Below are 20235 nucleotides of genomic sequence, written 5' to 3' on the forward strand. Positions count from 1 at the left end.
TGCCCGGTTCTGAGCTCACCGCAGCGCAGCCGGAGCTCCCAGCAGCTGTCCTCCTTGGAGATGGAGTCTGTCAGCAGCAGCATTTCGTACTGGAGGCTGCTCGCCTGCAACACAGATGGTGTCCGAGGTGTTGGGGGTGCCCCACGCCTTCCTGCCTTCTCATCTTTAATAAACTCAGGTTCCAAACACATGGAGCTAAATTGATTTAATGCCATGCACGCTTGGGGTGACTGGTAACCTGCTGGAGAGGTACAACCACAGGCAAGGCAGGGAACTGCCTGAGGAAACTTCAGCATGTATCTCTACACAACATTTTGTGCTTTACTCTGACATTTACCTCATTTCCTATCAAGTCTCAATTTTTTTCTTACAAACAGACCATAAGAGAGAAGATGCAATGATTAGAATACACCAGCAGTGCAGAGGGGCAGAACAAAGAAAGAGGAAAACACTGGAATGTCTCACCAAGTCTGGATTTGCCCAGTGTCCCTTCAGAGCCGCAGAAACCTTCCCAATGATCAAGTCATTCATCTGCTGTGTGGCCTCTGGATTGTCCCTGATTCCAGGAGGAAAAAGAGAACACTGTTACGCTCTGCTTGTACCACATGCCAAAAGCTCCTGGGAGTTCAGCTTCGCTGATAACAAATGCACACGGGGTAGGAGCTGGAGGTTACACTCTGCTGCCTAAGATACACCCATGGCAGGGGTGGAACTGGGCGGCCTCTGAGGTCTCTTCCAGCCCAGAGCACTCTGTGGTTCTGAGGCAGCTCCTCCTGTGAGGCTTCTCCTTCCCGAAGGATGGGGAAGGGAAGTGCCCGGCGCAGCTCTCACCTGGTCAGCAGGCACATGAGCTGCCGCACCTCCTCGCGCATGGCGGCCGCGCCCCGGCGCAGGTTGTAGTCGAAGAGCTCGCGGATGAGGCCCTGGGCCACCAGGATGTGCCGGATGGCCCCGTTGGTGGCCAGGGCCCGCAGCAGGGTGATGCAGTGCTCGGTGACGGCCGAGGCGCAGCCGTAGCACTTGGTGGAGGAGGTGTGGCCGCAGCCCAGCACGGAGAGCGCGCGGTACTGGCTGGCCGTGAACGTGGGCTGCGCCGAGCTGCGCGAGGACTTGGTGGCCGCCTCGCGCTGCTGCAGGTCGTACTCCAGCAGCTCCTTCCGGGAGGCAAACACTTTCTGGGAACACAGACAGGGAATTCTGAGCCGGCACATGATGCCAGTCCCAGGCACAGGTTATTTTCACTGCGTATTTTGTGGACAAACATTTTTAACCAAGTGTTTTCAAACTTGAAATCCTTCATGGCAACGGCAGACTTGGGAAATCCATTAGGAGTATCAGCCTAACTCCCAGTTATCTGCCCTGCTGTTTACACTACATGCAATGTAACACTGAAAATGTGACAAATCCATGGTATTATTTACTGTTAATACTGGCAGAGCAAGTCAGAGTAATTTATTCTATATAGAAAGAGCTAAATATATTTAATATGCTTAAATATCACAGCCAAAAGGACATTCATCATGTAGCAGGTTTTTCAGGGCTCTTTTATGTGAATTGCTGAACACAAATAAATAGATTTAATTTATAAAACGCTTCTGTAGGTCACCTTTTAGACTGGTGTGTTTTCAAACACTTTGGATACATGCAAAAATTCAATTCTCTTTAATTAACCATCTGTTCAGTCTCCTGCTCTCCATGATGTAGCTGCTGAGAAAACCAGTTTCACAAGCTAGCTGCATTTTTACTAATTAATACATAGCTTTTAGAAATTATTGTTTTATTATTTCCCTGAGAAGATGCAGCTGATCACCTATTGTTAGTGACATTATTAAATGAAGAATGGCAACATTTTGTTTTTTATTTCTAATGAACACCCGACCCAAATCCAAACCAAAGCACATCATACCTGGATGATTTTGGAAAGTTCATCGAAGGAGTTCTTGCAGTCCCCACAGTACTCCTGGGCTAACTGCAGGATGTACCTGTTCACACTGGCTGAGGTAGAACTGATCCCTCCACTGCTGCCCGACTCATCCTGGAACAGGGGAAAGCAAAGAGGAATCCCATATGGAGGCTCCACACAAAACGAACAACTGCAGAGCAGCGTCTGAGGCAAGGAGTGCCTTGGGCAGTGTCAAGGCCGGCGTGTCCCAGCCTGGAGGTCTGGGCAAGCTCCACCTGTCCCCTGTTACCTGGGGCTTTTCAGGGGCTGCCTCGTTCACTTTGCACAGGAGGTTCTCCAGCTGTGGTCGGTGTCCCATCAGCTGGTGATACACCCTGTCAGCCTTGTCCAGCAGAGTGTTGATGTTTGTCACTGCCTGGGAAGGAAAAAGGAAAGGAAACTCTTAGTTCATATTCAGAACTACAACACCAAGCTCCAAGTCTTCTCTTTTGCCTTTCTTTGGGGGGGGCGGGGGGAAATCACTAAATGGTGACCCTGCAGCCTGGTTCTGCCCTGAGAAGCACTCTGGTGACACCACACCGAGCACACCCTGTGACATGACACTCCACTGAGCACACTGCTCCTTTGGACAGGACATGGAGGCAGCGGGTTCTTCATCATTAGCAGGGCTTCTCAGGTGGGATGGGAAGCAAACAGAATAACCCAAACCATCCCCTTCTACAGCAAGGCAAAGAGATGCAGTCAGCTCATAAGCCAGGCACTGAATGATGGCTTTTGAAGAATTTCACATTTGGTGGAGCACGACACAAACACGGAATGCATCAGTCAGTGAGCACCTTGAAGGAGCACTGATTTTGACAGGGGATGGACCCCTGCTGTCCCCACACTGGCCAAGAGCTCCAGCCTCACCTTCTTGCGATCCTCCTCGTTCTCGATGGGATCCACAGCGCAGCAGGGCTTGGCGTAGAGCATGAAGTCGAAGCGGGCGTATTTACAGAAGCCGCAGGCATTGCACAGGAAGGGATCCTTCTCATCGTAATTGATGGACCTGAAAGGCAAGGCAGCAGCTCAAAACCTGCAGCTCGAGGCAACTGAGGCAATGAAATGAACTGAACAGACTCAGCTGAAAAAGGTGGGTGACTCTTAAAACATCTCAGTGACCACACTGCCCTGGGAAGGGAAATACATGAGAATCAAAACCTACAAAAAAAATCCTTACAGCAGTGCCACATTCTGGCTGGAAAAAGCAGGAACAAAATTTGTTCCTAACAATTCTACTTTAACGACAGCAATTCCCAGTAGAAAGTCAGGCTGGGGCACTGTGTTCTTTAGGAGAACACAGATAAAGGAACTGTTCTGGTTTGTAGGGGCTGGGCTTTGCAGTGGGACTGACTGCAGCACTCCTTACCCCACTGCACACCAGGCCAGCACGGCAGAACTGATTTACAGCTCCCAGAACTCAAGAAGGGATGTGGAAACCTTTCCACACGCCAGCAGCCACCAGGAAAGAGCCTGCTAAACACCTCGAATCCCATGAGAATTAGAGAGGAATATGGGACAACAATAAGGGGAAAGAGATATCAGATAAGGAGACAAAAGTGACAAAAGAGAAGGATTTCTAAGGCCCCAGTGGAAATGTGAATAGCGCACAGTAAATTACCCCTGAGCCTGCTCTGAATGAGGAGAGCACAACAAAAGCCCTGAATAGAACTGTCTGTCCAGCCCCAGCCAGCGATCCTGGGGGAACCCCTGCAATCCCACAGCTGAACTCCAGCCCAGGCAGGCCAAAAATAACCTGCTCCCGGGAATTCTGTGGTGTGAACTTCGAGGGCTTGATGTGAAACTTCAGCTCTGTGAGTATTGTGCTCACAGGCTCCCTTTGTTAGCCTGAATTACATTAAATCCCTGTAAGCCTGTTTTATACTTCCCCACTAATTTGATTGTGCTTGTATTAACCAGAGTGGGGGATTTACATGGCAGGGGTGTGGGGCACCCGGCAGGGCTCTGGGGGACACACCTGCACTGGTGGCACTGCTACACACACTGGGGACACTGGGGACACACAGTGACACTGGTACATGCTCTGGGGACACACCGTGGCACTGGGGACACACAGACCTGCACTTGTGGCACTGGTAGATGTTCTGGGCACACACACAGTGACACTGGGCACACACAGACCTGCACTTGTGGCACTGGTAGATGTTCTGGGCACACACACAGTGACTCTGGGCACACACAGACCTGCACTTGTGGCACTGGTAGACGTTCTCGCCGCAGTTGCCGCACACGCCGGGGTTGGCGGGCACCGAGGCGCTGCAGCGCGGGCACTGCAGGGTCTCGGTGGACGCCTGGTAGTTCTCGTAGAAGTCGGCGAACTCGATCATCAGGTTGGAGGCCACGATGGGCAGGGGCAGATCGATCTTCACCTCCGTCTGGCCCGGCGTCAGCTGCACCTTCTTGGCCTTGTGCCAGCGAGCCGGCCTGCAGGAGGGGAGGGAAGGGAAGGTTTTCCAGAGGGAAGTTCCCTCCCCGCCCACGTGTGAGGAGAAGCCAAATGGAACCGTCTCAGCTCCAAATCTCCTTTAACTGGGATGAATGGAGAGCAGTTCTAGGATTCGTTTCCTTAGCTTCTGTATTGACATGATATGTAGCCAGAAATACATTTTAAGCCTTTATCCTCTTCATAGAGAGAGAGACTGTTTGGGATTAAAGAGCTGTTGATGCCTCATGGAAAAACTTTAATTCTACAGACATTTTTCTAGGGATTTTCACCTCCATTTTTTTATTAGTAAGGACATTTGCATGAAAACAGGATATTTATTTCTTAAAGATCTCATCTGCTCCCACTGCTTATTCTCAACCTGAAGTCAGAATCCTCTCTTTGTGACATCATAATCCTCTCCACAGCAGCCACTTGTGATGTCACAGAGGATTAAGACTTCAAATAAGCAATAAGCGGCGGGCACAGATTAATCCCTAAGCCAGAGAGATCTGATTCTGGTGAGAACATCTCAAGAAGTAAGGAGGGGAAGCACATAAGCAGGACTGGCTCCAGACTGAGCAGCGTGTTGAAAAGGAGCCATTTCTGGTAGGTAAAGCAGAGCTGAGAGTGAGACCATCCAACTTCTCATTTTAATTCTACTCTGTGGCTTCAAACAAACAGTGTTAATGCTTTCAGCATTCCTGGACATGCTGCAAAGTCCAAATCCCTTTTGCAGTCAAACTACCCATGACTTGCTCTTGGTATTACTACTGGTTCCCACACAATTAAGTCAGGTGCTTAAAAGCGAGCCTGGACAAAGTTGGAATTCACAGATTTTATGGACATTTTTCAAGCTTCAGAAGAAATATGGATCTTTTCTTCAACAACTGTAGGGGATTCAGAACAACCCCACTCCATGTGGGCTGAGAGTGATGAGTGATAGTCTAAGGAGGAACCTTGGGGAAAACGAGAAGCCAAGGGAACAAATCGGATTCGAGATTGCACACCAAACATGAACATACTTGTTCTTCAGCTCCACGATGGCCTGCACGGTCCTGTTGTTGTAGTAGAGGTTGATGGTTCGCACCATCTTGGTCCGTTTCAGGTCTCCAATCTTCACTGTCACCTTGCTGATGGTGTGGCTGCCAATGAGCTTCACCACCTGCTGCGTGGTCGTGTAGCGCGTGTCCACTTTGATGGAGGAGAGCTTGATGTACTGGGGAGACAAACCAAGGACACACTGCCTGTCTCAGGGCATCCCAAAAACCTCAGGGACACAGGAAAGCACAGCTGGAAATGGCTGGGATCCCTGAGCTACTGGGGAGACAAACCAAGGACACACTGCCTGTCTCAGGGCATCCCAAAACATCAGGGACACAGGAAAGCACAACTGGAAATGGCTGGGATCTCTACCACTGGGAAGGATTTAATAACAGCAGTTACAGCTGGTGTCCTGCAGAGCAGCTGGAGCTGTGCCAGGGCAGGGTTAGGCTGGATCTCAGGGAAAGATTCTTCCCCCAGAGGGTGCTGGGCACTGCCCAGGCTCCCCAGGGAATGGTGACATTCCCAAGGCTGCCAGAGCTCCAGGAGCATTTGGACACTGCTCCCAGGGATGCCCAGGGTGGGATTGTTGGGGTGTCTGTGCAGGGCCAGGGGTTGGATTCTCTCCTTGTAGGCCCTTTCCAGCTCAGGATATTCCATGATTCTGTGATTCCAGGGCTACTTACACAGAAAGGCACCTCGGGGTTGTTGCAGACAAGGCAAGGATCACTCTCCAGGTAGTAGCCATCAAATTCCACGAGCCCAGACAATGTGCTGGAATGAGGGAACAGCACTGACTATAGAACTGGGCATTTGCTGTGTTTAAACACAGGCCATTCAAGCAGAATTGCTTTAATTTCCCCCAGTCACAATGTGTAACAGAACTGTTACAATTAAATCACACTGGAAAAAACTGGTTTTAGTTAAAACAGCATTTTCACTGTAATTATCAACTGCCAAGGTGGGACCAAGAACACAACACTTAAATCTGCAATCTCTTATTCTCAGTTGGGCCTAAGATTTTATAACATTTACTGACAGTGAAAGCAGAAGAGCTAAAGCCAGGCCCTGCTGCTAGGGCACAGAATGCCAGGTTTCCACCTGGCAGGAAGGACTCTGCTGTTCTCCCAGCAGAGATGGAACCTCAGCAGGGTCCATCCCCAGCACAGCTGTGCATTCCCCCGTGGATGGAGCTCAGCTGGAAAGCCCTTCAGGGACATGGATCAAAGGCAGAAGTGACTCACTTGTAGATGTTGGAGTTGGGGTGGTTGGTGAGAATGTGGTTTTGAGTCCGGAGGATCTCCACGGCCTTTTGGGAATATTCCTTCAGCTGAAACACAAGCAGGAAAAGCCACTCCTCAAAGCAATGCTTTATTGCTACACAGACACAAATATCCCTCCTCCTGCGGTGTTCCAGGTCCCCCAGACGAGGCACACACTACACCCACAGGAATTTACATGTTTAAATCATTACCCAGGACTGTAATCGGTCCTAAAATTAGAGATTTACACAAGTGGTGCTGTTTGTCGTCAATCACTGCAAATGCCTGCCAAGATTTGTACAGCATTCCCAGCTCTTTAACCACACTCATTCAAGTATCAATGGCTCTAAATTATTTGTTCTCAATCCCACTGATCCCCTAGAAGAGGCCACCACTTCCTCTGCTCAAAAATCACGGTTACAAAAGATTTCTAGGAGTTGCAATATCAAAAATCTATAAACTGGAACTGCCAGATCCACCAAAAAACCCAGTGGGAAAGAAGCGTTAGAAATTCTTCTCTTTTGTCACTTTTGTCTCCTTATCTGGTATCTCTTTCCCCTTACTGTTGTCCCATACTCCTCTCTAATTTTTCTCAATAAATAAAAAACTCACCAGGATAATTTCACCCCCAAAACAATAAAACAAAAATCCACACTTCCAAATTTTTTAAGGATCCTGCTTTTTTTAACATAGGAACACAAACAATTTCACCCAGAAGCTCTTCTGACAGAAAATCTCTCCCAGCTGTACCATAAATGAGCACCTGGGATGCTGTACCTCCTTTCTGGAATGTCACTGTACCTTTTTCTCAGTCTGTTGTGTTTTCAGGGAGAAGTATCCCAGGAGATCTACAAACTGGGCAGCCTTTCTTCCATAGGCTGGCAGTTCTGGCCAGATGGACCACATGAGATCCAGCAGTAACTCCTGCTGAGACTTGTTGGAGTTCCTGTTGAGTGGATACAGACAGTCAGGCTCCTGAAGATGGCACAGGTCTTGTGCAGAACACAAGCTCCAGTTCACCAAACTGGGAAACCATCATCCTGCAGAGCTCCCAGAGCTAAATCCCACCATTCCTTGAACCCAGCTGTTTTCCAGCACTCCAAAATGAAAGCAGCTGGTCCCACAACAAGTGAACAGAGCTCTGAAGGAGTCCAGCCCCCTGAAGTGCTCCCTTCCTTACACAACTCCCAACTTTTCACAGTGTGAGTCTGGATCTGCCTCAGAAATTCACCTGCTCCTGGTCACATCAGGAGTCAGATTGTTCAGACACAAATAAAATGCTCCTTGCAGATGACAACTGAGATTGATCATGGATAGGTCACAACTTCTACCTCCATCCCAGTAACTGCAAACCAGTGAGGGAAATTCCGGGGGGGCAACACCTGCAGGCTCCAGTGTCCTTCAGGAGAGGGGCTCTGACACTGACCCAGCCCCAGGGCAGGGCCAAGGCCAAGGCCAGGCTGCCCAGCTCACCTGTAGATGTGCAGGGCCAGGCAGTGGGCCTGCCACCTCACTGAGGAGGAGTTGGATTCCAGCAGGAAGCAGCGCAGGAACTGGATGAGGGTCTCCTTGTCAGCAAACTTGTTCAGCTGGTTCACCAGGGCTGTACACAGCTGGTCCTCCTGACTGCCTGAACCCTCACCTAGGGACACAGGGAAGGCTTTAGGGAGAACAGAAATGCAGCATCTCACAGGCAGGCCACTCTCCTGTTTCACAGATCACAGAGCCAGGATTATACAGACAAATGCCAATGTTAAGTTTAACATTCCTGTCTTTTTCAGAAATATAACCTAGTACTCCTGACCAACAGGAGAAAAACTGCTGGAAAACTTGCCAGTGAGGACGTGAGAAATGTGCTACACATCCTGATAAAAAGAAAAGGATTGACCATGAGGCACTGAAAAGACTCACAGAGAACCATCTGATGGTGAAAGCCAAAGCGGTTCCTTGAAGAAAAGCCAAGAGAGAATTTATGCCTGTGACTTTTATAGGGAAGCTTAATTATTTTCCCAGGACTGTGGATATTCATTAAGCAGCAGCCCTGGCTCCAGCAGAGCTTCCAAAGCAGCCAGAGGAAACAAGTCTGAACACAATCCCTGAAGAGTAGAGCTAACTGGGTATGCATCTCCAGGATTTGTTTTAATCCTCATGAGCATTTCAGCCTCCAACAACCCAGGACAGGCAAGTTAAGTGGGAGCTGCTTCATCACTAGATTAGGTAACACCATTAGACAACTTCAAACCCACTCAAGGCAATAAACACAGTGAGTTTGGGATGTCCTTAGCATGTGATTTCAGACCAACTCTCAGGACACCTGCTTCACCTTAGTCCCATCCACACACGGGAAAACTGCTCCCCTCTCCTAACTGTGGCTGTGGGGGCCCTTGCCACGAGCCTTGACCCTTCACAACAGTGGAATTTATCACCCAGTTCTTTCTAAACAGAGTAAGAAAGGCTGTGAGGAGCAGACTTGCTCCCTAAAACCACAGGACAGGGCCCAGCTGCCCCTCACCCTCTCGCTCCTTTTCCTTTTCCTCTTTCTTGCTCTTTTTGGTGGAGGATTTGCTCTGCGCTGCCGCCTGCCCGGAGCCTGATGCTGCAGGGGCAGAGGTGGAAGAGGTGCTCGAAGATCCAGAGGATGAAGCCACAGACAGCACTTTGCTGCCACACAGAGCACAAGACAACAGCTGCAGGAGAACCGGGGACACTCCTTCATCTACCAGGAAGCTGACTTGGAGCAGAAAATAGAGAACCGCTGGGGAGGGAAGGAGAAAATGTTTCAATCACAGAATCATGGAACATCCTGCGCTGGAAAGGGCCCACAAGGAGAGAATCCAACCCCTGGTTCTGTACAGACACCCCAACAATCCCACCCAGGGCATCCCTGAGAGCATTGTCCAAATGCTCCTGGAGCTCTGGCAGCCTTGGGAATGTCACCATTTCCTGGGGAGCCTGGGCAGTGCCCAGCACCCTCTGGGGGAAGAACCTTCCCTGAGATCCAACCTGACCCTGCCCTGGCACAGCTCCATGCCATTACAGCCTGAATTGAAAAAACAAAACCAAAACCAAAACCCCAACCCTGTACATGAGGACCAAACTCCCAGAACTGTCCTGTCCTTACACCACAGAAGCCTAACATGGGGATGCACCACGGAAAGTGGCTCATCCCAAATTACTGTCTGGGACAGCAGCAGCACAAGCAAGAGAACACAGATCTCCTGTTCCCCTAAGTTATCCATTACACTGTATTTTGCTCCTTAGCCAAGGCCCAGATGCAATTAGGGCACTGGGATAATTAGTACGGGAAACAGTTCAGTCCTATCAAGGCTCTCAGCTGTGTCTCCCCTTCTCTGCTGAGCCTCCCCATCCGAGCTGCCTTGATCCCAACCACGACCCCACTGCTCCCCAAACCCTGTCGAGACAGAACTCACAGTCATCCTTGATGCAGAATTTCTGCCAGTTCACTGTTCTCTGCGTGGCAATCTCTGCACAAGCCTTTAAATGCTCCATCTGTGGGCACAAGGGGATGGGATCAAACAGCACATCAGCATTCCTGGCACCCCAACGCCACTCCACGGCCCCTTCCCTTACCAGGGAGATCAGGGTGTCGTACTGCAGGGCAGAGCCCGAGCTGGCAGTGACCACGCTGGCCCGCAGGAAGATGCCCTGCTCCTCCAGCAGCTTTTTGATGCCCCGCACGTGCGAGTCCAGCGTGTGCAGGTCCCGCAGCTGCCGGTACTTGTCCTTGGAGCCGCAGATGAACAGCAGCAGCTTGCGGACCTGGCGGCGCACGAACGGCGTCTGCTGGATCATCAGGTACTGCAGAGAGAAGCCAGGGCAGTGAGCTCACCAGGGGCACACTGGGCAGTAAGAAAGTGTGTTTTCTTCCAAAAAGGAAAGAAATGAGAGAAGCATTCACCCAGCTTTAAGGTACCGTAAGTCCCAGGCAGAAGAAACGTTGCACAGAAACACTGCAGTGTCCTGAAAACCACCCCTTGTCATCTCCAAACTCAAATAAACAACCAACCAAGCCTAATTAAGAAATCCTATCTCATATTTGTGTAAATATAAGATAACTTGTTATGCAAAGTAGGAAGCAAACTGAGAAGACAAACTCCAAATATCTTCCTGACTTCTTTTTTAAGGCCCAAGTTCCAACTGCTGAGCTCGATGTTACATTTTTCCATCTCACAGAAGGTTTTCTCTCTAAGCTTTGTGGCAGCAACCACTGAGTTCCAGGAAATAACAGCAACCTTATTTTTCATGTATGTTTTCCCACAGATTCCTGTTCAACAGGAACAACACAAAACCAAGAGTTCACCTTCTTTCAAGGGGACTAAAAATACAAGATGGAGCCGAGATCAGCTCTGCAAAAGCTCATCTCTCCCATGAAAGAAATCATTACTGGAGTTTCCTTGTGGAAATCTGCAGGTGTATCATGTTCTTGCTTACCTCAGACAAAAAGTAGAACCAGGAGTGATCGAAGATGGGCGGGGGGATGCGGGAGTTTGTGTCTGCAATCTTCTTGATCTGGTAGGGCAGGCGCAGCACCATCTCTGTCAGAAGCTGAGTGTAGGCCTCAAAAACATCTGCAGCGTGACCCTGGAAGCAAGAGAAATCCCTCAGGCTCTGGCTCTGAGCACAGCCAGAGCGGTGTCACAACGAGTGACAGGGTGCTTTTGCTGATTTTCTAAAAACAATGGATTTCTGCCCCTTTGCAGCCCAAAGAATGTTCCCAAATGGTGAATAAAAAACTGCACAAGGCCTTGAACTGGATGGCAGCTAAGCCAGTCTGGAGTAATAAAGCATTTCAGCTTAGGAGACATTCTTACATGTAATCAGGCTTTTTGCACTGCACCTGTACCAACCCCAGCCCATGGCATAAAGGCACCACAGCGGTGGAACGAGCCTGGGAATTACTCTGGAAATCCCCATCCACTGCTCCACTTCCTTGCCACACTAAGTTCAGGAATTCTGCCTGCCAAGCACAAGGAGTCAGGGGCTGGAGCCAGCAGCTCCCCTTCAGGATGATTAACAATTCTCCCAGGAACAGGGACAGCAGCTCCACAGAACACCCGGGTTGGGAGTGCACCGGAGGACGCAGTGAGCTGGGCTGCCCTGTGAGAACTCGGAGCATTCCCCGTTGTGACTTTGTGCTAAAAGCTGCATTTTGGCTGCTCTACTAAGGGCAAACTCGCTGTGCAGGGCTGCTGTTCCCAGCTCTGTGCAGCCTCCTCTCAGTGCAGGCCCTGCCCAGCTCCCAGCATGGGGCAGGACTCACCTTCACGTACTGGCGGAGGAAAAAGGGGCTCATGTCAGGGGGAGAGGAAGTGGTGTGAGGTTTCAGGAGCTGGCTGGTGGCCACAGGCTCCTCGTCGTTCTGCTGGCTCTTCCAGTACTCCAGCAGGGACTTGAGCACGTGCAGACAGTAATCAACAGCACCAGAGCTCAGCAAGGCAGCTGCCGTGGCACTGGAGATCAGGGAGGAAGCCTGGAACAGAGGGAAGGAGGTGGGTCAGGAACACACCTGGGAAGCTGCAGTGGGGAGAGCTGGGGCAGCCCTGAGCACCTGCTGACAGTGTGGGCAAGAGAGCAGGTTTGGATGAGACTTTGCAGGCAGCTTTTAAGTTTGGGGTTTGTTTGAGGTTGGGGTTTTTTGGTTTTTTTTGTGTTTATGAAAAGCAACTCAAATATTTACAGAGACTCTTTTGAACAAGTGCTTAGTAAAGGAAAACAAATAAAATCTCCTCTTAAGTCTAATCTCCCCTCGACACATGTGCCAGAGGCCACTCTGCTATGGATTAGACGACTAGGGCTTTTTTCCCTTCCTTTTTTTCCCCCCTCTTCTTTTTTTTTTTTTAAAGTTGGGATTTCTATTTGTTTATCTGGGATTTGGCCAGCTGGGCGTGAATCCTGGCAGAGAAAGAGTCCCCTGTTGCAGCTGCCGCTCACAGGCTCTGCTCCACCCAGGTATTGCTCCACCTGCATTCTGCAAGACGAGGAGCTTTGATTTCTGTGGGAAGCTCAAGTGAATAACAAAGGCTGGAGAAAAAGCTACTGTAAATAAAACTATTAAAGCAGCCCTGTAAATCCAAACAAACCCCACAGCTCATAAGCTCATTAAAATTTGATGCAGTTCAGACTAAATTTTTTAACCTCTATGCTTTTTTATTAATCTCCTTCCCACCACACATACTGCTTTTTATGCCTTATTACTGTACCTTTTAGCAACAAATATCTAAGGAATCCTCTTAGCGACTTTTACGTTGACACAGCAGCATATTGCTTTCCAATAATCACATTACAAATCCTCTTTAACCCCTTCAGCACTGGGAAGATGCAAGGGAAAAATCTGCCAGACCGTTTGAAGTAACATCATTAATGTGCTGCCCTGAGCTCAGTCTGAAACGGTGCACAAAACAAGAGCATCCACTTGTCTTTACACGGCTGCTTCCTCCAGTCCCAGTCTCAAAACTCTTTTTCCACAAGAGTCAGGTAACATTACAGGTTCCCTGTAAATTTTTCTAAAGCCCTCTGCAGGATTTTTCAGTTAGCAGCTTTTTGATGAACAAAAGTCCCCCAAGCACATCATGGAATCATGGAATGGTTTGGGTGGGAAGGGACCTTAAACATCATCCCATTCCGACCCCTGTCCATGGGCAGGGACACCTTCCATGATCCAAGGCTGCTCCAAGCCCTGTCCAACCCGGCCTTGGACACTTCCAGCCACAGCTTCTCTGGGAAATCTCCACCCTCATAGGGAGGAATTTCTTCCCAATATCTGACCTAAATTTCCCCTCTTTCAGTCTGAATCCATTCCCCCTTGTCCTGTCACTCCGGCTCCTGATGAACAGTCCCTCTCTGGCTTCTCTGGAGCCTCTTCAGACCATGGAAGGTGCTCTGATGTCTCCACACAACATTCTGCAGGCTGAACATTCCCAACTTTCCCAGCCTGTCTCCATAGGGGAGTTGCTCCAGTCCCCTGAGCAACTCCGTGGCCTCCTCGGCACTTTCTCCAACAGTTCCACACGTTCTCGTGTTGGGAACACCAGAACTGTGTGCAATGCTCCAGGTGGGGTCTTGTGAGAGCTGAGCAGAGGGGGGACAAAACCATCCCCTGACAAAGCAATTTGGAGAATGTACCTCACAAATGGAAGTCTTGGATCCTGACTTGGTTCTGGACATGAACACACTGAGCAGCCTCATCACCACCAAGTGCACCTCGTTCACGGGGGAGCGCTCGTTCTTCTTGGACACATCCTGCAAGAGAAGACACATCCTGCTTGTTAAATCCCAGAGCTGAGCAGTGTCCCAAGCCTCTCAAGTTCAGTGCTCTGATCCTCGGGAAGCATTTCTAATTTAAGCTCAAGCAGTAAGACTAAAAAAGCAGCACAAATGCCTCAGTAGAAGGGTAGGCAGTGGCCTGGCTGCCAGGGAACAGTCCCACACAAATGAAAAGCTACATATGTCAATCATGCATTTACTGATCATGGCTGTTCTCAGAGTTTAATTCCAGCAAAACAAATTTTCATGCTCACTTGTGGATGCCAGACCCAGGAAACAGTGGGAGTTCCACTCATGTCATTTTCTACCTTATGTGAAAGGGGGCAAGAGGAATAAACTGCCTGAACACATCCACACAGCAATGTTTCTGTGACTCCCAAGCATTTAACTCCTCCATGGAAAGAAACCTTGTCCAGAAGGAGCAGATTCAGAGCATGTGCCCACACTGCACTTTACCTTTTTGTCCATGCCCAGCTCTGCAATCAGCTGGGACAGGAGGTTATCCAAAGCTCCCTTGTCTTTCTCATCATCTCCATCTAGATCTGTTGTGAGCATCAGAATAACCTGGGAAGAGCAGTCAAGAGAATTATTAGAGTGCAGTTTCCATGTTTTCAAGATAAATAGTTACCTTTCACAAAACAGCACAGATTTTATCTTGATTTATCTGTGTTCTTTCCCAAATCCAGCCTGTGCCATCACACCCTAATATGAACATTCAATATAAAGCCCAAAGACCTTCCCCACCACACTGGAGCTCAAGGATTGGAGCCCTCAGGCTCCTCAGTCAGCTGTAAAGTCACACTGAGAAAGGGCACACGTCCAGCAAAAATCTGTGGTAAGGAATGCTGAGCAACAGATGGACTCACACTGTGACTGGGCAGCAAGAGAAAAGCACGTGCAAACAGAAAGCAGTGACCAGTTCGATTAGGGCTCAACTCTGAGCCCTCCCCACTCACCTGCATGTAGGGGATGGCCCGGACCCCTCCCACGTTCCTCAGCTGGGGCAAATTCTGCAGCAGCCTCTCCAGCAGCATCAGCCGAACCATGTGCAGCCTGGGGGTTCAGAGGCAGGAGTGAGACACGCCACAGAACACATCACACCCAGCAGGACCTCCCTCACAGCAATCTGCAATCTGCCCCAGAAACCCTAAATCATCAAATCCTCTCAGGGAGGAGAGGGCTCCTTCAGACTTCTCAGGGAAGTGATGCCAAAGATGCAGAGCACCTCTGACAATGGAGCCCTCCTGCCTAGGCCTGGCCACCTGGAGACTGCAACTGCATGGAAACATCCTGCAAATCAGCTCTACACTGCACTGGAGAAGGGACTGAGCTCCCACAGGACGAAAAACTGCCCATGTTCCCAAAGGACTCTTGCACACACTCCTGTCCTAACAGTGACTTTCACAGGCTCCCAAGGTCTCAGTGATTCTGTGTTAACTAGATTCATGCAGGATTTTTCCATCACTTCCTAGAGGCAGCAGTTTTGTGGGACACACACTGTGTGTGTGCACCACGTTATGTGGTGATTGCACAAAGTGTGCTGGGGCACTGCCCAGGCTCCCCAGGGAATGGGCACGGCCCCGAGGCTGCCAGAGCTCCAGGAGCATTTGGACAGCGCTGCCAGGGATGCCCAGGGTGGGGTTGTTGGGGGGTCTGTGCAGGGCCAGGGGTTGGGACTGGATGATCCTTGTGGGTGCCTTCCAGCTCAGGATATTCCATGATTCCATGATTTGGCAGTTTGCTCTAGTCTGTGTTTCTGACTTCCCACTTTCGTTACCCAGCGGTCGCAAATCGCACTCCCGGAATTCCAGCAGCCCCCTCCTCTGCAAACACCCCCAGAGCACCAGTGTTACTCCTGAAGAGGAAACAAAGCCTCTTGCCTGTTGCTGGTGTGGACGTCCCCCTCTGCCTCCCCTTCCCCCTCGGAGCCCTCTCCCTCCTGCTGGCCCGTGGTGGTGCTGATGGCGCCGGTGCTGGAGCTGACGCTGCCCGGCCCCGCCGGGTGGCCCTCGGCTGTCGTGTCCCCGTAGGCACTGCTCCGGCCAGACACTGGGAAAGGAAAGGAAAAGAGGAAAAGACAATGTCAGCACAACTCAACAAGCACCTTGCCTGCTTCGTATCCACCAGCACAGCTGAGCTGTACTTTGGACTCGTGGTTCTGAGGAGATGCTGGCTTTGGTTCTCTTCTTAAAGCTACAAGAGAGGCTGAAGAGGCATCTGTAGAAGTCTTTTATTTGCCAGCCTCATGTTTGTGGCCCAAACTGAACTGATCCCACAGAAGTCATTCAAACTGACTCAGACAAGGCTTGGATGGGCAGTGCAGACAACTTTTTAAATAAGAGTCTGTGATAATTTTACCCGGGTATCAGTCCCAAACTAAAAAGGGAGGAATTGATCCTATCTCATCCAAACTTACCCAGCAGCATAGTGAACCCTCTCAGTCTTGCTCTAGGCATTCTGAGAGGCAAAGGCTCCGGGGAGACCTTGATGTGGCCTCCCAGTACCTTAAAGAGTACTGGGTACTTATGCTACTTATGAAGAGGAGGGAGAGGGACTTGTAATATGGGGAGAGAGTGACAGGACCAGGGGCTTTAAGCTGAACCAAGGGCAGGGTTAGATGGGATAGATGGGTTAGAAGAATTTCTTTACTCAGAGGGTGGTGAAGCCCTGGCACAGGGTGCCCAGAGCAGCTGTGGCTGCACCATCCCTGGCAGTGTCCAAGGCCATGTTGGACGGGGCTTGGAGCAGCCTGGGACAGCGGGAGCTGTCCCTGCCTTGGGGTTGGTACAAGATGATCTTTAAGGTCCCTTCCCACTCAAAACATTCTGGGATTTGATTTTTCTGTTATTACAGCCCAGCAAAACCTGCTGCAGACTCCACACTTCCAGAGACCCATGAAAAGCGGCCAATATTGCACCTGTGGGCACTTGGGCAGAACCCACAAAATGATGGATGGCAGCAGCCACTGGGAACTGAGATTTCCTCTGGGCCAGGAATCACCCACATGCTCCCATGGTGGGCAAGGCTGTGGCAGCAGGGAAGGAGCAGGGTGCAGTGGGGTGCAGCAGGGTGCAGCAGGGGGTGCAGCAGGGAAGGAGCAGGGTGCAGTGGGGTGCAGCAGGGAAGGAGCAGGGTGCAGCAGGGAAGGAGCAGGGTGCAGTGGGGTGCAGCAGGGAAGGAGCAGGGTGCAGCAGGGAAGGAGCAGGGTGCAGTGGGTGCAGCAGGGAAGGAGCAGGGTGCAGTGGGGTGCAGCAGGGAAGGAGCAGGGTGCAGCAGGGAAGGAGCAGGGTGCAGTGGGGTGCAGCAGGGAAGGAGCAGGGTGCAGCAGGGAAGGAGCAGGGTGCAGTGGGGTGCAGTGGGGAAGGAGCAGGGTGCAGCAGTGTGCAGCAGGGAAGGAGCAGGGTGCAGTGGGGGTGCAGCAGGGTGCAGCAGGGAAGGAGCAGGGTTGCAGTGGGGTGCAGCAGGGTGCAGCAGGGAAGAGCAGGGTGCAGGCAGGGTGCAGCAGGGGGTGCAGCAGGGTGCAGCAGGGAAGGAGCAGGGGGTGCAGCAGGGAAGGAGCAGGGTGCAGCAGGGTGCAGCAGGGAAGGAGCAGGGGGTGCAGCAGGGAAGGAGCAGGGTGCGCAGCAGGGGGTGCAGCAGGGTGCAGCAGGGTGCAGCAGGGGGTGCAGCAGGGAAGGAGCAGGGTACAGCAGGGTGCAGCAGGATGCAGCAGGGTGCAGCAGGGTGCAGCAGGGAAGGGAGCAGGGTGCAGCAGGGTGCAGCAGGGGTGCAGCAGGGGGTGCAGCAGGGAAGGAGCAGGGTGCAGCAGGGTGCAGCAGGGGGTTGCAGCAGGGGGTGCAGCAGGGGTGCAGCAGGGAAGGAGCAGGGAAGGAGCAGGGGTGCAGCAGGATGCAGCAGGGTGCAGCAGGGTGCAGCAGGGGAAGGAGCAGCGGTGCAGGCAGGGTTGCAGCAGGGAAGGAGCAGGGAAGGAGCAGGGTGCAGCAGGGAAGGAAGCAGGGGTGCAGCAGGGGTTGCAGCAGGGAAGGAGCAGGGAAGGGCAGGGTGCAGCAGGGAAGGTAGCAGGGTGCAGCAGGGAAGGAGCAGGTGCAGCAGGAGGTGCAGCAGGGGGTGCAGGGGGTTGCAGCAGGGAAGGAGCAGGGTGCAGCAGGGGTTGCAGCAGGGTGCAGCAGGGAAGGAGCAGGGTGCAGCAGGAGGGCAGCAGGGTTGCAGCAGGGTGCAGCAGGGAAGGAGCAGGTGCAGCAGGGAAGGAGCAGGGTGCAGCAGGGTTGCAGCAGGGAAGGGAGCAGGGAAGGAGCAGGGTGCAGCAGGGAAGGAGCAGGGTGCAGCAGGGAAGGAGCAGGGTGCAGCAGGAGGTGCAGCAGGGTTGCAGCAGGGTGCAGCAGGGAAGGAGCAGGGTGCAGCAGGGAAGGAGCAGGATGCAGCAGGGAAGGAGCAGGGTGCAGCAGGGGGTGCAGCAGGGGTGCAGCAGGGGGTGCAGCAAGGCTCACTCACCACTGTGCTCCCCGGCCACCGAGTCCACGGCGCTGCCGCCGCTCTCCGAGCCCACGCTGCCGCCGTGCTCCGCGGGCGATGTCCGCAGCGTCGAGCCGTCCGTGGCCGCCGTGCTGCCCTCGTCGTCGGACGCTGGAGCTAAGAGAATAAAGAGAGCTGTTACAAGTAAAAACACTGCCTGGGAACAACCGCAAACGACGCTCACGCTACGGGGAAGGGCCGCGGGAATCGGGCTTTGGGCTCAGCTACAAACGGAAAGGGAGCTTGGGGCGAGCAGCAGGACAATTAAGGCTGCTGAAAGCAGTGGAGGAGAGACATCCCGAGAGGAAACCTTTTCATCAAACACACAGGCATGCACAGGTACCTAAAGAACAGTGTCTGGTTGTTTATAAATGCAAGGGAAATACAGCACATGCTTTGTTTTGTCTGCTTTAGTTTAAAGAGAGGAAATAACTTCCTCACAAGTCTACAGTGAGAGTCCATCAAAGCAGGGAAAAGCTGTAAGTACACTCTCATAAATACAAGAAGCCAAGAGTAATAATTGGCTCTTCCAAACCATATCTGCAAACCAATTTTAAGGCATTATTTAGGTCAAAATCTGAAAAAGCTGATTCCTTGCAGTGAACAGTTACCTGATGCCGTTGTGTCTGAGAGCGTTCCGGCGTCCAGCGAGGAGGAGCTGGGAGCTTGGCCAGACAGTCCTAAGCTCTGCAGTCCAAGGGCACTGCTGCTGCTCCCTGTAAGCAGAGCACAAGTTATGAGCATCTTTCTTTGAGAGAATGTAGCTAGTTCTGGCATTTTCTGTACATTTCATAGTTCTGCTGTCTTTGGTTCACTGGTGGTGACACCAACAGCTTTGCTTCATTTCTTTCCCAGTTTCCATCCCCCTTTTGCCTGCCAACAGTGCCCACATCTGACCTTGCTGATCCTGTTGCAGGCTCAGGGCAATAGCCAATTCCACCATTGTCTCATCATCTGCATCTGGAGGGATATCCAGCATCGGAGGGAAGCCCTCTGCTCCAGCCAGGAGAGCCTCCAGAGGAGAAGGGTTCCCATTATTCACATTCTCAGAAGTCTCCAAAACCATGGATTCTGACTGTGGAGAGGAAACACAGTGAGAGCTTTCCCCCAGACCACCACCAGTAATGGAGCACTACAAGCAGGCTCATCAGAACTAAATTTAACTCAAGTCCTAGCACACTTCAAAGGCTCCAAGGAGAAGCTCTGGACTCACCACCATCTCAAAGTCCCCGTGATCCACCTCACTCTGCTCCTGGCTCTCCTGTCGGATGTGCTCTCCATTTGCTATCCCAGAGCTCTGCAGCTTGTCTTCTGCATCGTCATCATCATCATCATCCTTATCTCCTGAGTGGCAGAGCATGAGTTCATAAATGCACAGCTCATCCCATCCCAAGTGAGGCAGTTAATGCTGGGAAAAACCCAAGCTACCCCCAGTTACCAAGAGACTCCCTGACACCTAGAATTTGCTTCAATACTAAAGAGCCTCTCTTGGATGGAGCTCTGATGCTCTAATTCTGGTCTGCACACATCTTTGACTGATTTATTAGACCCTGCAAACATGCATAGAAATACTAACTCTGGATTACTGCTCTCTAGATAAAATTATCAGATTTTCCTGTCGCTGAAAGGGGAATATCTCAGAGAGATCTCCTCTTTGAATCCCAAAATATCAACAAAAAGGTGAGCATTTATTAAATAAAATTTTTAAAAGGGGTTTAAGGGGCAAGGAAGAGCAAAAGAAAAAGGCT

General features: G+C 51.3%; 1 protein-coding gene across 5 annotated transcripts in view; it reads right to left on the reverse strand.

Moving 5' to 3' along the window:
- UBR4 (ubiquitin protein ligase E3 component n-recognin 4) overlaps positions 1 to 20235 on the reverse strand; it is a 75545-nt gene that overhangs the window by 19369 nt on the left and 35941 nt on the right. For 2 of the 5 annotated variants that reach the window (XM_039563836.1, XM_039563833.1), the window contains 25 exons: positions 19701 to 19831; positions 19385 to 19562; positions 19099 to 19203; positions 18467 to 18604; positions 15856 to 16024; positions 14932 to 15028; positions 14432 to 14539; positions 13835 to 13951; positions 11973 to 12182; positions 11144 to 11293; positions 10283 to 10510; positions 10123 to 10201; positions 9204 to 9446; positions 8165 to 8333; positions 7493 to 7637; positions 6674 to 6759; positions 6116 to 6203; positions 5411 to 5604; positions 4148 to 4387; positions 2813 to 2951; positions 2193 to 2318; positions 1907 to 2035; positions 832 to 1175; positions 466 to 556; positions 20 to 104 (listed from right to left, as the gene is read on the reverse strand). In XM_039563836.1, the coding sequence (XP_039419770.1) occupies positions 20 to 104; positions 466 to 556; positions 832 to 1175; positions 1907 to 2035; positions 2193 to 2318; positions 2813 to 2951; positions 4148 to 4387; positions 5411 to 5604; positions 6116 to 6203; positions 6674 to 6759; positions 7493 to 7637; positions 8165 to 8333; positions 9204 to 9446; positions 10123 to 10201; positions 10283 to 10510; positions 11144 to 11293; positions 11973 to 12182; positions 13835 to 13951; positions 14432 to 14539; positions 14932 to 15028; positions 15856 to 16024; positions 18467 to 18604; positions 19099 to 19203; positions 19385 to 19562; positions 19701 to 19831 (3789 nt within the window). Of the gene's footprint in view, positions 1 to 19; positions 105 to 465; positions 557 to 831; positions 1176 to 1906; positions 2036 to 2192; positions 2319 to 2812; positions 2952 to 4147; positions 4388 to 5410; positions 5605 to 6115; positions 6204 to 6673; positions 6760 to 7492; positions 7638 to 8164; positions 8334 to 9203; positions 9447 to 10122; positions 10202 to 10282; positions 10511 to 11143; positions 11294 to 11972; positions 12183 to 13834; positions 13952 to 14431; positions 14540 to 14931; positions 15029 to 15855; positions 16025 to 18466; positions 18623 to 19098; positions 19204 to 19384; positions 19563 to 19700; positions 19832 to 20235 lie in introns of all 5 variants that reach the window. The other 3 variants (XM_039563835.1, XM_039563832.1, XM_039563834.1) reach the window with 2 other exon arrangements.

Source organism: Corvus cornix, chromosome 21 (genome assembly GCF_000738735.6).
Source record: "Corvus cornix cornix isolate S_Up_H32 chromosome 21, ASM73873v5, whole genome shotgun sequence".
Lineage (NCBI taxonomy): Eukaryota > Metazoa > Chordata > Aves > Passeriformes > Corvidae > Corvus > Corvus cornix.